The sequence below is a fragment of the Tachypleus tridentatus genome, chromosome 9, assembly GCF_004210375.1.
Source record: "Tachypleus tridentatus isolate NWPU-2018 chromosome 9, ASM421037v1, whole genome shotgun sequence".
In the NCBI taxonomy this organism is placed as follows: domain Eukaryota; kingdom Metazoa; phylum Arthropoda; class Merostomata; order Xiphosura; family Limulidae; genus Tachypleus; species Tachypleus tridentatus.
In genome coordinates this window covers 99,817,197-99,839,803 of record NC_134833.1, presented here as the reverse complement: position 1 = coordinate 99,839,803, position 22,607 = coordinate 99,817,197, and the positions used below count along the sequence as shown (strand labels likewise).

Here is a 22,607-nt window from a genome sequence, read left to right as displayed (position 1 = left end):
TGGATCACTCCTCACACTTTCATTTTCCAGTACCTTCATCATATTCTTGTGTTCTCTTCAAATGGATATAATTTGCTTCCTGTTGATATCTTGCACTTCTCAGTTCATATGTAATTGGGTAGGTTTTCATTAATTATCTCTTTGTATCTTTACAGTGACCTCTTTTTTGGTTTTTTTGTTAGATTCTGCTCTGTGGTGTTTCCTGTCTAGGTACACTTTAATTGAACTACTGGTATCCTTGCCACTTACCAGCTTCTAGCTGCTGGGGTGGTAAACCACAGAGATTTCCTCCTTAGCGTAATTGTTCTACTCAGTTAAGAGTAGTGGTTGGTGTGATTATCCTCCTTCTGTGGACCACAATGCAATTCACCCCTCTCACTAGAAACCCTCTTTCCTGTCTCTGTTTGGATGTTGATTGCAAGATGTGATGGTGTTGGTTGGATCTGGACAGCCAAAATAAATCCTCATAAATGTGGTTGGGCTGGGACCTTCCTCCTACATCAGACTGGATGATCCAATCCCAATGCCACATGGTTTGAAATGGAGTTGAACTTCCACATTGCTTTTTACCTACCTGCTGTTGCTTGGATCTCAAATTCCCAGGTGGCTGGTGTTGGTTGTGTTCAAGTTTTGTGCATATGCTGGCTAGGTTCTTGGAGTGGAAGTTTTTCTCCTTCTGGTTCCTGGGCATGAGCTGAATATGGTAGGAGTCCACCTCTTTTGTGGACCAGATGTTCCATTCCTGGCATCACTAAGTTTTGGACTGGAGTTGACCTACTTATTACGGTCCAATGTACTCTTGCCATCTTTTTACCAATTGGTGCATCCATTTGAGTTTAGTCACAATTATCGTCACAATGGGCAAAGAGTATACTTGGTTCAGATTTGATGAGGTCTCCTACATGTATTCTCCTCTCAATTTTTTTGGGTGCCTTTTGAAGGGTGCCCATTTTAAACCCATCTTTCCACCAGATCAGCATGGGATTCTAGCTATTTTATGAGAGGAGGTAAGTTATCTCATCAGAAGTTATAATTTTCCTACAGTGGAAACATATCTCCAATAGATACATGCTACTGCTAACATTTCCCACCATCTCTTCCCACTTTCAGTATGTCTTTCATGCCTAATCTTGAAGTGAAGATTGGGTTCTACATTGGAGTATGTGTCACATTGCTGTTGGTGGAGGGTTGTTGCATGTCTATGTGCATCTTACAGTGCATCTGTACAGTGTGAAGATAGGTGGGAGTTTCAAGGCTAGTGACAAGCAAATATTGCATATACAGAGAGCACTAATAATCGAGTAAAGCTATTGTGTGAGAGATGTAATTATCTATTGGAAATGCATTTTCAGTGTAGAAAAATTGTCTTCTACACTGAGAAGGAAAAAATCAGTTGAGGCAGTGACTCTACCTTGGTCTGGAAAGGGTTAAATTGGACCATTACAAGTTTCCATAAAGAAAAGATCAAAATTACATTTTCAACTTCACATTGTTTGTTTGTTGTAGTACACTGCACCCAAAGCTCTTGAAGGACAGAAGTAGTAAGTACTTGAACAAACAATCTAGTGCTTGTGCATGTATATCTAAAATCTGTTTTCTGTTTAATTCTTCCCTGTGAATAGGAAGAAGATATGATTCAAAAGGTAAGATTATACCAAGTTCTCTAGTGTAATGTTTGAATAGTGAACTGTTGTCCTTGCATGTACATCAGTAAAACAGCATTTTCAGTATTACATAATAATGACAAATAACAAAATATTTGTTATTCTTCTGATATCATGGTTTTGTTTCTTAACCTACCAATTACCAAAAATTTTATCCAAAATCTTAACAAATTATTTATGCCATAAGAGATCTTTGATTAAATAGTTACTCAACTTTTTTCACTGATTGTAATATATACTTGAAAATAACAAATAGAAAGTTAACTTTTTTTAATACTTAAATCTGTTTTATTGTTTTAGATTGTATTGGTATAATATTACTATGTTTAGTAAGATTGATACAGTATAATAATGAGAATAAAACTATGTTTTCTGGTGGTTGTTAATTGGTGAGGATCTAATTAAATGCAACACCATTTCTGTTTTTTAAGTAATTAGAACTGTGACATTTAAGCTCATAGAAATTGGGCATCTTTAGGTAATGGTGATTAACAACAATTAAAAATTAACTGTTTAATAGCTAATTTTGGTAGTGGTTTACAACATCTGTACTGCTAAAAGAAAACCATAGAAATTAATATGTTAGATTTGGTAACTGTCTTAATAGCTGTGATACCTTAATATGCTGTTATCTATGAGTCATCTGTAAGCACATTTTCTTAGCATCATAAAATAGATAGTTACCAGCAGAATTCACTTGACCTAAGACTTTTGAGCCATTATTAATATTTTTGCTGTCAGTACTGTATATATTCAATACGCACTTAGACCACTGTAGGCTAAATACAGTATTTTGTATTAAAATACATTTGCTGTCATAGTTGGCTGGCAATACGGAAAAATCACTGCTCAAATTAGATTTATAACAATTTAAATAATATTAGTTGCTAAAAAAATAACTCTTTTTCAAAGTACATGGAGAAGTGAAGTATACACAATTAATTGTATTGGAGAAATCTCATGAGTATTGAGGTCTATTCCTCATAAATTGTGATATCACATAGCAAGACAGGGAGAGCAATTTTCTCAGTATAGTGAACATTTTACTATAACAACTCATTCCATAACTTGGAAAGTAAGGGCCACAATGCTCATTCAACCAAGTTTTAAAGTTCCCAGCAATCATCTTCAACCCTACAAATTCTGATGTTCTAGGTATCATACTTATTAACAGCCCCTTTGTGTAGTAATTAAGCATCTACTGTCTCATATCTCATTGTGTAACTCTGCTCTATAGCTCAGAAAATCAGAGCTTCAGTACCCTTTTGGTCCAGTTAATCTTGCAATAATCAAAGCATCCTAACCTCATAATGACCCAGTAGTAATCACACTATGTAGTGCATAGTGAAACAGCACCTGATAGTTCAGAAAGCGAGGAATACCACTTTCTTTTAGTCATTGATTTTACAATCAAGTGATAATTTTAACTGCTGGTTTCTCAGCTAAGATCAGGAGTTCATTATTGGTGACTTGACTGGTCATCAGAGCTTTTGTGCTGCTTCTCCACAAGTGCTTCCTTGTCTGATTTCTCTTGGACAACTAGACAAGTACTGCCTGCATCTTTCTTTTTATCCCCATTTCAATAAGGCAGTGATGAGCTGGTAAAATTAATTGTTACATTTAAGGTAAATTATTACTAGTAAATAAAAAACAAACATTACTCAGTGGATGTAGGACTTGATCTTGAGATAGCTGAGAAATCATTATGAAATATAAATTCCTACAATGTTATCTTTCTGAAGGTATACACTGTCTATGTCAATTTTGAACATTTCAATGGAAAAATAAATTATTATGTATTATAATGTTAATTCCTGACCATTTAGTGGAAAAGATTGTCATCTACTTTCATAGTATGTTTAACTTTACAGAAATCCTTTACACAAGAAGACACGTGTTACTTTAAATGAATCTTCTAAAAAAATAGGGAAAATAAACTTGTCTACTTCCTTAACTGATATTGTTTTGATGAGCTACATGTACTCACACTTGTGAAAGATTTAAAAAATATTTATATTGAGTAAGTAAGGTAGTAAATACACATAATAACCTAAATGTATTGTTTTCAGTTACATAGAGAACAAGATTTTGATGAAATGGAAAGATGGTTAGAAGATAAAGTAAGCTGCTATTTTATTAATGTGATAAATTATCAAATGACTGTAGTAATGATTTTGTTTTATTTTTTCTCGTCTTTATTATTTCTTTAATGAGATATATTCTAAATTTTAATATTTTAGTTGTAATATTATCGACTTGTATTCTGGTAAGTTGGTCATCATAGAGAAAGTGAATAAAGAATAGCAATAACTTATTTTATTGGGAATCAATAGAAAGAGGATGTACTTTCAAAATGGAAGTTGATTGTTTCTACATTTCTCAGACTTAAAATTGAATACAATGGTCCCTCAGTTAATGAGCTTAATTGGTTCCTAAAAAAATTTGTTAAGTGAAAAATGCATTAAATTTAAAATTCCAGTATGTGTGACTTAAAATACAGGTATTATAAACTAATTTAATAAATTCAGTGTGTGGGTACAATTGAGGCAAAATTATAAACATAAATAACTAAAAACTACTTTTAGTGTAATAAATAATACACTAACTTAAAAGTGTGAAAAATTTTGCTTGTAGATTTAGAAAGGTATTGATGGATGAAAAAGAATCAGTGTTTCTCAGAAGAGGAATCATCTTCCATTATGACATTTGGAATCTCTAATCTCCCAGAAGCACTCGTACCAGATGACATTACTAGTATTTTGGGTGATGGAGACTTTTTACTGCCTTTTAATGAAAAAAAAATCTGTCTAAACTTTGCAGAGTGACTCTCTTTCTTCTACTCACAAGCTGATTCTTGAAGTATGATACCACCTTGTCCTCCATCTCACAACACAAGTTCAGTTCTTTCAATGTTAGGATGTCTTGCAGCCAGCTGCCTGAACTTTTCCCAGTGATATTTAATGTCTTTTATGTTGAATGTAGATGTAATCATCCTTCTTTTTTTTTTCCTTTACACTGGCTTCTTTAGTCATCTCTCTCAACTGCTGCAGATCTTGAGGAGAAAGTTCCTGCTCATGGGACTGCATCATTTCTTCAACTCCTCCATTGCTATTACAAGTACATTTGAATGACCTATTGAAACAATCTCTTTGTCCACATTTCCTGTTGCCTCCTCATCTTGAAAACTCTCAATATTATGGACTGCCTCTTGCTACAATGATCTCCATCCTGAATTCATACAGCAAATTGAAACATCTTGAAATTCTGCCATAATCAGTCTTACAGCTTCCAAGATGTTGTACTTGGTCTTCCAAATTAGAATCAGTTAAAACTGCTTGGTAACATCTCCTAAACATTTTCTTTGTACAGTTTCTTAAAGCTGCAGATCTTATTTTAGTCCATGGGTTGCAAGATTGGGGTTGTGTTGGGAGGCAAAAACATCACTTTAATGCATTCATATTTGGCCTTCAAAGAACTAGCAAGTTCAGAGTCATGGCCAAGATCATTGTTTATGAGTATCAGAGCTTTCAGAGGAAATTTATTTGCTATTAGGTACTTTGCCACACCACAGAATAGCAAAAGACTTCTGATGCCCATTCACTAAACAGCTCCCTAGTCACCCATGCTCTGTGGTTTAACTTCCAATAAATCCCAAGTTGCCCTCTGGATATCTTTTATTGCTTGAACACCCTAGAATTCTCTGAATGGTACACAAGCATTGGCTTCAATTTGAAGTCTCCAGAGGTATTACTGTCAAATGACAAAATCAACCAGTCCTTCATGGGCTTATGTACTTGGTAAAGCAACTTTATCTTTAGTAATATAATTTATTTAAGGCATTTTCTTCTTAAAAAAAGCTCCATTTCATCAATGTTAAAACTTCCTATAGAAGATAACTCTTTGTCCATCAGCTTATGAAATTCAATTTTACATTTATCAGCTGCTACTTTGTCAGTGCTTGTAGCTTCATCATGCCTTACTACACTTAAAATTTCAGTTGTTATTTTAAATTTATTAAGCCAGTCCTTACTTGTCTTAATTTCATCAATTTCAGTGTCTGAACAACCCAGGCATGTTTATCTTCAAATGTTCATACATTTCTTGGGCCTTTTCATAAATAAATTCAGAACTTGTGGAATCACCTTTTATTTGCTTCTCTTTGATTCAGATTAATAAAAGTTTCTCCACTTCAACTATCAATGACTTGCATTTGAACATCCTGATTAATTTATTACTCACCTTCACTGCCTTCAATTTTAGCAAGTATAACAATCAAGGAAGGAAGCCTATATTTAGCACAAAAAACATTTTTTCCAACATCTTTTTTGTGCTTCTTAATAAATTCATGTTTTTTCTGGATTGTATTGGCTTTCCAAGTTCTCTTTGTTTAGGGTTTAACACACTTTATTATGGTAAATCACAAAAAAAATCAAAGAACCTTGTCTGTGAGACTTATTGGCTCCTATGAGTGCAACAGTTCATTTATGCTGTCAGCATTGAATACTGCACATAACTATATACACATTTAAGTAAAATCCATTAATATGTTGTAACAATAAAGGCAAAGCATATGCATACTCAATTCTTTTGGTCTATTGATTTAATAAGCATCTTTGTTTTAAGACTGTCATCAGTTAGCCAGTTAGTGTGGTTTAAAGCCAATTGTATGTATTATATGTAGTATTACTTTTCTCTTTATCAGTAATACACACAAATACAGCATACACCAGAGATACAGAAAAGGGTTTTATGGTAAAATATTCCCAGGCCACTGTGATTGGCTAAGAAGAAAGTGTAGAAATTTCCATAGTGTGAATAGTTGGGCAGTGAGTATGGAAATTTTCATGATACCAGCAATGTGAAGTGAACGGTTAAAAGGAATTTTTGTTGTCAAATGAATTGAAAAATCTTGCAGAAGATAAAACGTCAAATGAAATCTTGTTAAGGAAAGTGCTTGTTAAACGAAGGACCATTGTATATGTTTCATTCAAGTTAACACTTTTCTGCAAGTTTGGAAATAAAATTTATTCAACATTAGGAGACTTTTTCTGCTCTTGTTGATTATTTGTGGCAATTGCTTTGGATGTTTGATACATGATATGAATTATAAAATATAACCACATTAGATGTTCTTAGGAGTGTATTTCATATAAATGAAATTACATTTAACATGTTGTCCATTAGATTAGTTAAGATAAAATTTAGTATTTGTTTTTCTGTGCTAACACAATTTAGATCTCGTGATACTTTTATATGCTTTTATTATTTTGGTACAATTCAAGACTGTTTCCAGTACAAAAAATAAAGTAAAATAAACATTTTCTATACACATTTGAAGTAGAAATATTTAAAACAGAATTGTACTTTTAAACATAAATGCTTTTTTAATACAAGGCAGTTTAACACATGTTAATTATTCTTTTTTTTTGTTATACTGTAGCCTGCTGCAGACAAAGGGGTCCAACCTACTATTACCAGTTCAGGTGAGTGTATTCTGTTGCATGTAAAAGGATCTTCTATCATCAGTTCACATATAAAGAGAACCAACCATTCAGGTAAGTTTCACTAAAGAGAAGTAATTTTTATTAAGCTGTTAAATCACAGATTCCCTGTTACAGGTAAGGGAGACCAGTGTTTATTAGCATTCTCTTCATGAGCTCAATTGAATTGACTGACCACACAACCACTTTGTACTTTTTTAAAGGGCTTGGCATGGCCAAGTGGGTTAAGGCATTCAACTCATAATCCAAGGGTCGTGGGTTCGAATCCTGGTCACACCAAACATGCTCACCCTTCCAGCAGCTGGGGCATTATAATGTGACGGTTAATCCCAATATTCATTGGTAAAAGAGTAGCCCAAGAGTTGGCAGTGGGTGGTGATAACTAGCTACCTTCTAATCTTACACTGCTAAATTAGGAACAGCTAGTGCAGATAGCCCTCGAGTAGCTTTACGCAAAATTCAAAACAAACAAACTTTTTTAAAGTTGTTATATTTTGATTCTACAAATTGTTAATATAGTATGCATATATTCACAAAATTTGGCACTTTTAGTAAACATTAAAACCTTTTACATGTGAAAATCATATTTTGTTGAAGTATTTTTAATAAATTAAAAAAGATTTGTTCATGAATATATTGAGTTTTTTTTTTTACTAGTTCAAGTTAGTGTTTTTTGTGTTAAGATTAAAAATACTTTCCTTTATCTCAAAACTCTTATTTCACTTGCATAATCTGTAAAACCTCGTAAGTACATTTCAGACATTTTTTTCTTTACCCTAACTTTGTACAAGGTTGGTCAATCTGATTGACCTTGTAACCAAGAAAAATATTGAACTAAGTACAAATTACACTTTTTCAAATGAGAATTACTTCAGTTTCTAACATGAAACTACATGTTTATCCTAAATAGCTATAAACTTCTAATGCTTGAGGAATGTGAGGTTCACATTATACTATTAAGTTATATTAACCATGAGGTACAACAGATTGTTTGCATGCATACCTTTTGAAATATTTTTATTATATAACTATTTATTTTACATAATTTAACCTTAACTAACTGAAAGAGTTTCCTATTTTTATATTTTAGTCACTTTTATAATGATAAATAGAGAAAGCCCATGAAAAACAAGAAATAAAGTACTAACCTGGGCTTTTATTTCATTTTATTTTTTTCTGTTGACTGCAGATGATGCTTAACCCAACTATTTTCACACAAATGTTAGTAATGCACTAAATAATTTATATTTAATTAAATAATGCACCAAAGAACATAGAATCATAATATGTGCAGGAGCTGTTACAAATTCACTCAAGCTATTCAGTATGTTTCCCTTGGTTATGAAGTTTGTACCGAAAGAAACATCGAGAATTCTTTGTACAGAAAACATATTATAATACACCATTTAATAGATGAATACCTTGGCTTTCTGTTCATTGTAGACATGTATTAAATGTAAGAGAGAATTGTTAACAAATCCTGAAAGAGAGGATTGTACAAGTGGATGTGGCAACAGTGGTTTGTTTTTCTATTCAACAGTTCTGTAAGTATGACAATTAAACAAGATAATGGATTTTTTTCTCAATGTTGTTTATAGAAAACTATTTCCTGTGGCTGTTCTACTACATAACAGATTGTGTTATCTGTGGACATAAAAATTATTAATCTTCTCTACATTTATATTTAGAGCTTAAATTCAGAGTTCTTTTATTTAAAAGAGAGACAGAGGCTGTGATCCTGATACCATTGACAGATTATACATAAAACATATAAATAAATTAAAAATGTCATCATGTACAAAGTTAAAAGGAATGTGTAAAGTTGAATACATGATGGTTTGCTTGCCATATATCCAAGGTAGGCCCAGCATGGCCAGGTGGTTAAGGCACTTGACTTGTAATCTGATGGTCATTGGTTAATATTCCCATCACACCAAACATGTTCCCTCTTTCAGCCATGGGGGCTTTATAATGTGATGGTCAATCCCACTTTTTGTTGGTAAAAGATTATCCCAAGAGTTCTTGGGGGGTGGTGATAACTAGCTGCCTTCCCTCTAGTCTTACACTGCTAAATTAGGGATGGCTAGTGCAGATAGCCTAGCTTTGCACAAAACTTTAAAAAAATATATCCAAGGCTTTTCAACAAGAATAAGCAACATGATTGGAAGATATATAGATTGTAGTGTCACTTTTTTTCTGCATTCTAAGTTTTTAAAACATTTCTTACGGGTTCTGATTGCATATTCTGTTATTCTGTTAAAGATAGTATATAAAGAAAAGATATTTTGTCTCACTACCTTATTTGAGTTTATCATGTCGCATACCTTCACAAAATATCATCTCTCAGCAGTTCAGTTAGAATTTAACTTATTATTTACTATAGGTTGGTGATACAGCAGTATGAATATTATATCATGAGGTTGTAATACAATTGTATCAACATATCAGATACAATATAATTTATGTATCCTCATAAAATTTGGCAAGCTTTCATTAAACATTATAAGTCTTTTGTATAAAAAGAAATCAGAATGATTCAATAAAGGAAAATGAGTATTGAGTACTACATGTTGCAAAGTAACATAGCAAATTAACAATAACAAAATAGATAGATGGATATTAAATTTTTTATTTTACTTCTTGTGCTAGCTGCCACTTAGTTGATCAAACTGAGAATTTGAAAAAGCAATGTGAAGTGTGAAGTACTTAAATAAGATAATGTTAGTAATATAGATAATAAATTACAGACAAGTTTGTCAGACTTTGTAACAAACCATTGGTAAAACTTGTGCATCATGGCATCAGTATTTAGATACATGTGTCAATTACTATAACAAGATACACACACCCTTACTACTTATGCATGTACTATGTATAGGTTACATAGTCTTCATATAAAAATGTTACCATTTTCATTCATCAGTTCAATTACAATCCATTATTTGCTAGGAAATAAGAGCATTTATTATACATTTTGCTTCTCACTTTCTTCTTTTTAGAGTAACTTAAAACTTTCTTAATACAGTATTTGTTATTTTTTGACAGAATTCGACCGTTTCTTGGCAGAGAGAGCAGCTAAAGCTGAACAGTTGCCAGTGGTGACAACAGCTGGAGATACTCAGGCAACAACCTCCACTAACTCATCAGGAAAAAGAACCATGGATAGAGCTGGAGAAGAGAATTCTTTGTTTGCCTTGTAAAACTGTGTTCCCAACATGGAAGAGAAATACATTATAGTTTTAAACAGCTAAGATATTTAGCACTTTTTGAAATCTACAAAACTATATTAGGTGTCAGCTTTTACAACCTTTTCAATCTTAATAATACTCAGCTAAAAATATAAAGTTTTGCAATTAGGTCAAATGAAAAGAAAGACTCTCTCTTATCAGTTTTTGCTTAATTGTGTTAAATATCTGTTTATAATCACACACACACACACACACACACACACTTACCTTGATTAACATATACAAAATGTATTGTAATATTGAATTAGCTTGTACAAGAGAATCATAAGTTCAAATGTTGTATATTTAAACTATATACACACCCACATTTTCTGTCAAAAAAAGAGATTTGTCTTTTCTACTTTTATTTATTGAGACAGTGAATTAAATTTACATTATTTTGCAACATTTATCATGAATTGTATTGAACTCAGAAGGTCTTGGAAATTATGTGTCACTAGAAAAGCATATGGTATTTTTTACTTGGAGGAGTTTGAATTGTATTACAATATTACGTTCTATCTACACTGTATAGTTGGTTGTAAGAAGTTTTAAATTTCTTTGTTATACTTGTCTACCTACAAATCAAAATATATATTTTTATTGTAGGATAGTAAGTAACTTTTACTAAAAGTTATTGCTGTAATTTCATGACTGTTATAAGAATATATTATCAGTTGATATTATGGAGATAGTTTCAGTCTGTAAACCTCGTATATATGAACAGTTTTAAAGTTGGCATATATAGTAAAAAGACATATTTCATACATATTAACGATAAGTGTTTCAAAGCATTTTTTTTATACTTCTCCATATGTTAGTTGGGAAAAAATGCTTTTAATATGATAATCATATTTAATTTGGATAACTTTCTTACATTTTTTTAATTAAAAAGTATTTAAGGTCATACATCTAATTATATGTAAGTCAATTAAGGTTATTTTCTTCAGTGAGAATCTGTTTAATAAAGTACGTAACATACAGCAATTATGATTCAAAGTTGCTTGATTCCTACAACATATTAGGTGAGAATTTCTTGACTAATATAGTAGAGATTTATAATTATCAACAGCCAGTTGTTGCAGTTGTGCATCAAATGTGACAGTAAATTTTTATTTTTTCTCGCATGATTCTCACATTCTCACCATATAACCTATTGATCAGCTAGGCACACATTTAAAAATAATACTCACATCTGGTTTTTACAGTTTGTTGCTCAACAAGGGTTGCATTTAGAAGTATTTTGTTTTTAGGAGCAAACAAAGTATTTTTATCACTCAGGTTTGTTTTCAGAAATAATGATCAAATTTGAAGCAGTTGGTCACTCAAGATTGTTGCCTGATATTAGGTTGGTATTTGATTTACTATCATTGTATTGAAAAACACGTTCCGTAACTGACAAATATTGGCTGTTTAATCAGATTCATATTCAGCTTGTAATTGAACAAACAAATTTCCATATTTTCAATCAAAACTCACATATAGAGCACCTTATTTGCTCAAAAAATAACCTATGGACATTGAGAAACCATTTGGTCCTTGTTGGATATCATTTCACACCACTTTTTGGTAAATGAAAAATTTTAAATCCACCCTTTGTTTTTCAGGAAATCATCAGTTCTCTAACTTAAACCCCTTTAAGGTGCTACTCTCCACTACTGCCAATTACAGTGCATTCCTTAAGTCAGTCTCCTTATTAGGAAAGTGAAATTGTCTTAACTGAAACTTAGTCTGTCTTTACACATCTTAAACTTGAGTTATCTTCTCCTGTTATCTTCGGAATATAACATAAAGAAATTGGAGGCTTTAACGTTTTTGATCCTCTTGATAATTTTGTAAACTTCAATAAGATTGCCCTTTACATGAGGGAAAATAAATTATGGGGTCTTAACATTTCCATTTAAAATAACACTAATCCATAGAATCATCATAATAGCTCTCCAATAGTTATTAATTATCATAGATTTGTTTTCAGAAACATGTTCTGTATCTGGAATCCAACCTTTTGTCTATCAGCCTTTTTTTTTTCTGAACTTGGGGTCATGCTGGAAATGTTATCTGTTAAGTAGTCCAACTAAATGAATGGTTTATACTGGAATACATTTTTTCAAATCCTGTAGTTCTTTTCAATAGTCTTTTCTATTAGAAATAAACTAGAAGCACTTTCACTGCATACATGAAAGTTTGAAGTTTGGCATAATAAATATTATAAAGTCATTTGCTTCAAAATATTTAATGATCATTTTAGAAACATACTTAAAAATATGAAGCTGATTTTTATAAATGCAATTTCATGAGGCTGAATTAGGTTTCTATTAGATACTTTCATGATTTGAGAAGGTGTAAAATCTTTTTGTACATTTTGTGAAGCATGTATTAAAACTCTGCAGTGTATCAGCTTTCTGAGAATTAGTCTTTTCAGTTTGTGACCTTTTCACTTCCATATTGTAAGTTACAAAACTGATAATAATTCTTTGTCAGCTTAAAGAGTTTGCAGTACTTAATATCTAGAATATTTTAGTACCCAAAACATAATTAATTAGAATGATTTATTCTGCAAGGGGAAAGGAAAAGATTTTGTAAAGTTGTGTAAACTTCAGTTATACAGTTCGTAGTAATTAAAAGTACAAAATCACTTATAACTATAGATTTCATAAAGAAGAGAAAAACTTAGAATTGGTTGTGATTAAAACCAACTTTTTCTTGCAGGTCAGATGCTATAGTTATAAATGTTGTTGGATATTCACTGTCATTTGCTTTTTTGTTAAAATTAAGGTGACAAGAATGTTACATTCAGCAAATCAGTCTGTGAGGCTCACAATAAGTGCATTGCTATGTATGGTAGGAATTCTAAAGTTAAGTTTCTTGTTGAATAGAATTGTAGATGTTTTGTGTGATAGGTTTTTGTTTAATTGTTAATAGTCATACTGGTGTTAGAAATAAACATTAGACAACAAATTTTCACTCTTGGTTTTCATAATATATTTATAATAAAACTATTGTATGTTTATAGAAAGATCACACAGACTAATATTTTAATGCTACTGTGAAAATTGTTAACATAACTTAAGTTTTGCTGGACTTTTTACCCCAGTATTACTTGTTGATGAATTGGTAATACTGAGTTGATTGCTTGAACAGTTTAAGATGAAATTTACACTGTTACTAACTTATTTCTCTGTGAACTTGTATTTTTCCCAAATTGAAAATTTGTTGATCATTCTTTTTACAGCATTAGATTCAGAAAATTGTTATGAATTATCTTTTCATATGCTACCTACTAATATAATAATTCATATACTGATTGCTGATTTCATATATTTCTTCTGAAAATCTCTATCAGGCCATGGATATCTATTTATGTAGCCTCAGCATTAAAGTAGCCAAACTGTTACTGGGTTTGAGTTTTTTACACACTTTTGTGTAATATAATTTTTATTGGTCACCATATTGAGATGCAAAATCACTGGTATCAGCTTTGTTACTTTTCTGGTGTTACTCTAAAGAGGCAGTACCTTTGTAAGAAAGTAAATGTGATGCAAAGTTGATTCTAATTTAATAAGGTTTTTCTGATCATTCACCTGTATTTTTGCTCAAGATGTTCTTTTTTGTGCTCTTCTCTCCTTTTTTTATTTTGCATTAATCATATTTTTTACGAGCTCTATATATTATAAAGTATGCATTGAATATTGTAAAATGTGTTCTTTTTAATGTTATAGAATACAGGTAAAACATTCCTGTAATCTAGGCTGTCTACTGACATTTTTATTTCCTTGATTTGAAGACTCACCCACAACTACTTCCCAAGTTATGTGCTTTTACAATGTTCAGTTTTTTATTGTTTACAACTATGCAGTTAGAGAACGTTTGTGTTAAGGAAGTGCACAAAATGATTTAGTGAGTTACATGGTATTTCTTGAAGTGTGTTTATGTAGGAGATTAAGTACGTATTAATAGAAGTAAATATTAAATACACTTCCTCTTTTCTTATAAAGGCTACCTAAACATTTGCTACTCAAAAAATTTTAAACTTTTTGTTTTTCATGTAGAATTCTATTCCCAGCAAATTTTGAATGTTTTTATTTTATTGACATGTTAGAGAATCAAATTGTTACTGTTACACTCCTGAAAGTAAAATATACTTTGTTTCACAGGAATTACTACATGTTAAATATGTATTATTAGTATAGTTATAATAACCTCCTGATTAAAGATTTATCAGGCTAGAAACATGAACAAATTAAAAGCTATTACTTTTCACCAAGTTTCAAGTTTATTTCTTACAATTGTTTATTTTCTTATGGTTATTTCAGAGAGACACAAATTTATTCTTACAGTTTATATAATGCAAATGTATTATATTTGATAACAAACTTGAAATACCCTGGATTTATTTTTTAGTATTTTTATAATATTTTTAGTGTATGATTAAAGTAACACATAATTGATATGTTTTTCTATATTAAAATTGTATTCCTTTCTCTCTTGTGTTTGTATATACCAGTTATTATTTGACTAATAGAAGATTGGCAAATATATGCTGTTTTATCATATATGGGTATGTATAAAAATAAAGAATACTTATTATTTTTTATTACTTTCCAGCAAATTTAGCTTTATAAAAAATTATTGAAGAGTATTAGCTTTAAGAATGTGTAAAAGTAAGTTATAAAGTTTGGAAACTTTCCTGATTAGAACATATCTGTTTTTCTAATGATTTAATTAATATGAAATGAAGTTTTCTATTAACAATGTATGCAAGGGTTGACAATACTGTCTTTAAAAAAATTGTAATAATAATAATAAGACAAAATTGAGGAAAGCCTAAAACAAAATAAAAATTCAAGATATTTCTCTATTCTGTTGTATTTTATTCTAGTGGAGAATTGATATTTGTGTTGTAATGGTGATTATGTGTTATTGTAAGTATATAATATTTTTTGTGTTGATGTAAAAAAGAAAAGAGAATCTTGTCAAAAATATGTTATATAATCAAAGTTGTTCATATGTTTTTGAGATCTAATAATTTTGTGAACAGTTGCCCTGATATTTACTGAAGTTGTATGTGGTAGAACCCTTTAAAACTGATATCAAATTGTATAGTAAGGGATTTTTAACAACATATTGGTTCAGTGGGATGCTTAATTATGCGGAATGATATAATTATTTTGTAAATTTTGCTGTCTTGTTAATTGCAAGGTGTTAACACTGAAATTCACACATTATTCAGGAAAATTATGAGTTTTTGTTTATTATCCCATTATTAATACTGTATAGTTTATCTTTTTGTAGTAGCAGAGCCTATTAAAGCTTGAATGAAGAAAATTTTATGTTTTCTTTAGTTACAATGTTTAAAAATTTTCTTTCAAATTAATCTTATTTATTTTTGGTGGTGAGTAGTACAGGCTATTGCAAAATTTCAAAACGGCTTAGAAATCACATTTGCCATATTAAATACACATTTTTTTTCTTGTGTACAAAGGTAACCAAAAGCATTTTTTTATATTTTCATAACTTTTACTTTTCAAGCATTAAAAATGTTTCTCATATCAGACAGTACTAATCTTTATCACTTTCTCTCTGACTTATTTTATTCTGTTTGGGTACGTACAGTTTATGGAATCACATGGTATGTTCATGGAAAATTTACTGTTACACTTTGATTTACTATATCCAAAGTGAACTGTTTGCAAAATTTCTTTTTGTGCAAGCTTTGTTTTCATGCAGTGAATGACTTATTTACCCAATTTCCACCTTCCATTCTAGGCTAGTAGGTGGCAGAACATGGATGTGTGGAAGAAGGCTCCAGTCATAAATTGCTGTTTAATAAGTTGTGTTCTTCAATTGCAATAATAAATCCTCCTCATTTGTGGGAAGTGCAGTACCATTCTTAAAATGCTGACAAAGAATATTGTACCTATGAATGTTTACATCATGCTTATTATAACAGACAAATTCCTTGATAAGTGGCAACTGTTCCACATTGAGTTAAAAGCCTCTCCAGAAGCATGTATTACTTAACAGTCTGATGGGATCTCTTTCATCATCATGAAGGCCTTTTTTTTTAGTAGTTGGTAAACAGTATTATTACCTGTAATGCAGTGCAAGCATTAATGTATCTACTCTGGCAGACCTTACAACATTTACAGTAGGAATCAGAGGAATCATTCTCTGTTTACTGTTGGTTTATTTCATTCATAGAAACTAGCCTAAAGCAAATGCATCTGTGAATGTTGGTGAGAATGTGGTTGTATAAAGTTCAGACAATGAGTTACAGTCTCTTACTGCACTAGTATGTAACCAAAATTGCATCAATTTCTTCTTGATCACAACTATTTAAGTAATTGAAGTATTGCGTTTATGTTTATTTGTTGTTAAACAAAAATCTACCAAGTTGTCAAACTGTGTCCAAATTTAGCTTTATATGCTGGTGGTTGTTTTTTTTTTGTACTTCAAAGTTGCACATCTTTGATGAATCAACAAGGGGAGGCTCATGATTTGAGGGTCTCAGGTGTGTGACTCCCATTGTTACCAAACTTTCTAACTTCATCTTTGTTTTGGCAATGCTGCTAAAGCTGTCTGTCATAGCCACTAACTTGAAACTGCTTACTAGAGGAAAATCAACTACAACCAACTTTGTTTTTGTTAGTATTTTGCTGTTCATATCATCCCTTAAGGAATACCAATGATCAACTAAGCAAATGTAATTGATTAGCAAATACCACTAATTACCCAACATTATTTGAGTGTCACTGATGATGTTAACACTTGATTACTTGTTTTCCACTGTTTTTGCAGAAGGCTTACAATGCATTTTTTATGCTGATGCTAGGACAGGTGTCTCTTACAAAGTCAGTCCTTGAGTACTAGCAAGAAAGATAAACTTTCTAAGGAAAAGAAATACTAAACCATTAAAATGGGAGAGATATGTATGAGAGCATGTACCATTGCTATTCCGTTGATGATCCATATAACTTGTATCTCAATGGAAGTGAAATACATTCCTGTCTCCAAAACGTGAAGAAAAGCTGCTTTTGTATCCCAGATCGTCATCAAGAAAAGCTGCTTTTGTTTTTATCATTGTCTGGTCATATGTATCAGCTATAGTATGATTATGGAACAGCATTTATTCCAAGTTGCACTTTTGTGTTTTTCAGCAATAACAAAACATGAAGAAATCCATGTTGCTTTTGACCTCAACCCGTTTTCGTTATTGTTTTTCTGACTGGTTCAGTTTTTCCTTTTTTTTAACGTAATTAGATAAAAGATACTCTGGACTGGTAGCTGCAGTCAGGCTTTTATAAAAGGGAATTTTTCTCACTACTGTGCTACATAAGTAGATCACTCAAAATACATGTATTCAACAGCAGTGTAGTTTCACAATATTTCTTTAACCACTTTCCTCGACGACTTTTTACAGAGAACACATTCATTGGGGAAGAAGTCTGAATATTTTTAACACCTCTTTACCGAAAGGGTTTTCTCGACTGGCGAACACCGGTTACAATGTGGACTTTTTCTTTAACCCTTAAACAGCGGTTATATGGTTGGAAGCAGCATCAATTGAGTTTAAGGTTGAAGCTCTTTCAGCTTAGCTTCATTGTGTTTAGAACAGTAATGAAATTATGCACTAACAGCTTGATACCCGCCTTCGGGTATTTTGTGGGGTTACTTTTTGCAATATTTGCTTCTGTCTCATCCAGTTATAAAATCAACAGCCAGTAAAGACTGACCTTTTAAAGGTTTTATATCTTCATTTGCCATAGGTGCAAAGTGCATTGTAAAAATAAGATTGTTACAGTTCAACGTCATTGAGTGCCGCAGGCTTGTTTACTATTTAAATGGTTAGTAAACATCGCATCAAAAATTTTACGTGTAATTGGTTAATCTTACTAGCATCCCAAAAGTATATTCTACTGTTGGGCATATAGGACAGTCCCTGTCCTATAATATATAAGATATATAATATATATATATATATATAATATATCTTTATAATATATAAGCACATGTTCAATAAATATATACATAGTAACTGGAGGGCGTAAGTTTAGGAGCGCTAATCAAAAGTTAACTGTAACTCGAATGACTAATTACATCAGCATACAGAGTACCTAAAACCACTTCTTCAAAGTTCATGCACAATTACTCAAATATATAAACAATACCAGATACACTTCTACATAGTACAATAAAATATTTTGATAAAAATTGGCGAAAAATGAGTTGTTAAACGAACTAGACAGATATTGCATATATGATGAAGAGAGACCTAAACACCTCTCCCCGTTAAACTTGTACATCAGATCTTTAAGATAAAATCAAATTCAAAATAATAATAATAAAATAGTGTGAAAATAAAACAGACCACCTACGTTCTAGACTTATTAAAATGAAAGAATAATATAAATGGACATTGCCCTGAAAAAGACCAGATTTAAAGTTGTGCTATTACATCAGCCATTTTGTATTTATTCTAAATGAATTAATCAGGCCATTCCAACTAAGTAATGGAAGGAGGAAGAGATCTAGTGTACCGGTCCCTCCTGGGTATACAAATATATATACCCAAACACCTAGAGAGAGAGAGAAAGATTTAGCGATACCTTGATAAGGCATTTGACACTGTATGACATAATGATCTCCGGTTCCGTAAGAACGAAATAGGACTATCGCGTGGAATTATTCGCTGGCTCTCTAACTTTTCGGAAACAGACAATGTAGAGGAAACATTCTCGGAGTTCTTCACTTCAAAGCCAATGTTCCTCAAGGAGGGTGGTTAGCCCTATTCTTTTCATCATGTATGTGAACAATATGCACTTAAAGATCCAAATCATGGATACTCGTCACAGTTCGCTGATGATGTAGCAATCTGGAAAAGTGCCCCAACGCCAGCAGTAGCAGTCACAAATATACAACCGCAATTAAACAGAATATATGAATACTGTCAAAAATATAGAATCAAAATAAACACGTAAAACCCAACTAGTGATATTTACAAAGTCAACAAAACACCAAAAAGCATAATCACAGATTTACATGAATGGAACTCTTCTCCAGATTACTACATCTGCAAAATTTCTAGGATTAACGTGTGATTTTAAACTTACATGGACAAACTATGTAAATAATGTAAAAGCTAAAATCTGGCGAAGAACAATCTATGCTAAAAGTCTAATTGGTAAAAACAGTGGAGCAACACCTGAAAACATCCTAAAAATATACAAAACATATATAATACCTGTAATAGACTATGCAGCTCCAGCATGCATTAATGTAAGCAAAGAACAATTGAAAACCAAATTACAGTCATTATAAAATACACTACTTACGACAGCATATAAAGTACCTAGAATCACCTCTTCAAAGTTTATGCTCAAATATTCAAATACACCAACAATAGCAGATAGACTCCTACATTGTACAATAAGGCCCGGCATGGCCAAGCGCGTAAGGCGTGTGACTCATAATCCGAGGGTCGCAGGTTCGTGCCCGCGTCGCGCTAAACATGCTCGCCCTCCCAGCCGTGGGGGCGTATAATGTGACGGTCAATCCCACTATTCGTTAGTAAAAGAGTAGCCCAAGAATTGGCGGTGGGTGGTGATGACTAGCTGCCTTCCCTCTAGTCTTACACTGCTAAATTAGGGACGGCGAGCTCAGATAGCCCTCGAGTAGCTTTGTGTGAAATTCCAAAACAAACAAACAAAACAAATTGTACAATAAAATATTTTAATAAAAATTGGAGAAAATTGAACTATGCGAACTCGACAGGTACTGCGTACATGATGAAGATAGTCCTATGCGCCTCTGTCAGATTAACTTATGTATTATATATCATTAAAAAAAATTATTAAACAATTGAAAAATAAAATAATAAATAAATAAATATAATAATAACAATAATTAAGTACTAAAATAAAAGCAGGCCATCTATGAGCTAGACATTAATGTACTGTTGGTGAAAGATACATGCACATTGCCTTGATAGGAGACTGAGTAAGTGTGGGTTATTTTGGCCCTTATGTAGTAATTATTAATATGCTAAACAGTTCACACAAACAAAGAAAAGGAAGGTGGAAAAGGTCAAGTGTACCTGACTCTCCTGGGTATACACATATATACCCAGATATCAAGAGAGAGATTTAGTGCCCGCTACTGACGTTAATGTAACGAAGCGGAATATAACGAATGTGTTATTCGGGCAAAAGGTAAATTATTTTGTTCGATGCACTAAGAAGAGGAAATTAATAACGCAAGATGGCTGAAAAAAAACTAGAATCTTTGAGAAGACGTGCCATACCAAAGTGGTTAGTTTCTTTAAATAATGTACAGAACTTTGAATGTGAATATTCAGATAAAAGCACAACTGAAAGTGTTCAAACTGCCTTGCGTGACGTTAATCATGGAAACAAGCCTAACGTTCCGATTTCTTCAAGTTCAAGTGAAGCAGGAAAAGTATTGGTTTTGTTGGATAATGTACTATCAGATGATTTTCCTTATTTGAATTTTAACGGGAATATACACTGTCATACTAACATTGGGGATGCATCAAGAATTTGCGAAGATTTAATCGCAGTAAGTGAGAAACATGGATCATTGGTTGTTGGGTTTGACGTAGAATGGTCAGTTAATTACCAAGTAGGACAGCAGAACAAAATTTCCCTCATTCAGGTATGCTCATCAGAAAATGATTGTCACCTTTTCCATCTTGCGTCAATGACAGGTTTTCCAAAAGCTCTAAGATTTTTGTTAGAAAAGTCCACAATTATAAAAGTAGGACTTAATATTGCAGGAGATTTATGGAAAATAGAAAAAGACTTTAAATTTCCTGTTCATAAGATTATTAAATCAAGTTGTATAGACCTTTCTGAACTAGCCTGCAAAGTTTTGGACAAGCCAGGACGAAAATGGAGCTTGGAAGGTCTTACACAACTCATTTTACAGAGACGTTTACCAAAAGAGACAAATGTAAGAAAAAGTTTTTGGCATATGTGGCCTTTATCCCAAGAACATATCCAGTATGCAGCACGAGATGCTTTTGCATCCTTTCTTTTATACAAGAAACTATGCGAAATGAAATAGTTAATTTTCGATGTGAAAACAACAAAAATGTTTTGTGTTTTAATGATATTGAGTAGTGTTACTTATTTTATTGTATATTCAGTATTTTATAATTATTATTGTATTTTGTAGTTAAAAAATAAACTAAAATTTTGCTTGGATATAGATTACTTTTTTTACCTAACCTTAATCTCTAACATATTAGAAAAAGAACTGTAAACTTAATATTTTAGATCTAATATTGCTGGATATAAATAAATCAATGCCTGGAAGAACATTCACTGAGATTTTATGAGGTGAGCTGAACTATGCATCCTAAAGCATGTGTTAAACGCAATACAGTAAATACATTGTAAAATGTAATCTGGCTTTTTAGGCTTAAAAATTGTGAAAATTACACTTGATCTTTTTTTTTTTTTTCTTAGGGTAGACAAATATCTTGACATGTTATTTTTATATGATTTAAAATCTACAATTGAGTAATTTAACAGACTTGTAATAAGAAATACATAGTTGCTGCTCGAGTTTGAATTTAATTACTTACTATTAGGCCACATCTCATTATTTCATCTGATTAAGCATTTAACATTGCTGCAAAGTAATTTTCACTTATGCACTGATATAGCATAGTTCAACAAACTGAAAAACAAATTAGGTCCTACTCCTATGCCACTACAAAAATGCAATGAAAATACAATACAGCTAAAAGGTCAGGGTTAAATTGTCAAATGCTTCATCTAGTGGCACTGATAAATAGATTGGGATTTTAAATAACCACATGAACTAACAAACAAGAAAGACAACAAGCTCAAAGTTGAATATCAGTTGACACGCTGTTTTTGTAAATTATATGAATTGCATTTTTTTTTAATTTCTTAAATTTTGCATAATCTGAAAAATAAGTTCTTGGGTAGATGAAACTGAAAATGCATTCTAAATAGTCACTGAATATTTCTCTGAAAAATTGTCTGACAAAGCATTGATAGTTTTAATTCCAAAAGAAAAGTACTTAAATATCAAAGTATTTTTAAATTTATTGACACGCATCATTCTATATCATAAAAATATTTAGGCATTGTAGGTGACTTTTAAAGCTCAATCACACTACTTTAATAACATTTTTCACCAAATTGCAAAATTGGGCATTGCTTTTC

General features: G+C 31.7%; 2 protein-coding genes across 4 annotated transcripts in view; both read left to right on the top strand.

The window, feature by feature from the left end:
- Positions 1 to 15,717, top strand: part of LOC143225869 (TOM1-like protein 2) — an 84,535-nt gene extending 68,818 nt beyond the window's left edge. The window contains exons 13-16 of one of the 3 annotated variants that reach the window (XR_013014118.1): positions 1,507 to 1,541; positions 3,734 to 3,784; positions 7,105 to 7,147; positions 10,211 to 15,717. Coding sequence is in view for 2 of the 3 variants with exons in the window: in XM_076456024.1 (XP_076312139.1) it covers positions 1,623 to 1,643; positions 3,734 to 3,784; positions 7,105 to 7,147; positions 10,211 to 10,365 (270 nt within the window). In the remaining variant the exon portion in view is untranslated. Of the gene's footprint in view, positions 1 to 1,506; positions 1,542 to 1,622; positions 1,644 to 3,733; positions 3,785 to 7,104; positions 7,148 to 10,210 lie in introns of all 3 variants that reach the window. The other 2 variants (XM_076456024.1, XM_076456025.1) reach the window with 2 other exon arrangements.
- Positions 15,718 to 20,331: 4,614 nt separating this feature from the next.
- WRNexo (WRN exonuclease) lies at positions 20,332 to 21,614 on the top strand. Its single transcript, XM_076456016.1, has one exon. The coding sequence runs from the start codon at positions 20,650 to 20,652 to the stop codon at positions 21,472 to 21,474; it is 825 nt and encodes a 274-aa protein (XP_076312131.1). The 5' UTR covers positions 20,332 to 20,649; the 3' UTR covers positions 21,475 to 21,614.
- Positions 21,615 to 22,607: the final 993 nt, after the last annotated feature.

Bases quoted from the DNA above. Each gene is read 5' to 3' on its own strand.
- WRNexo (XM_076456016.1), top strand. From the start codon at position 20,650: ATGGCTGAAAAAAAACTAGAATCTTTGAGAAGACGTGCCATACCAAAG.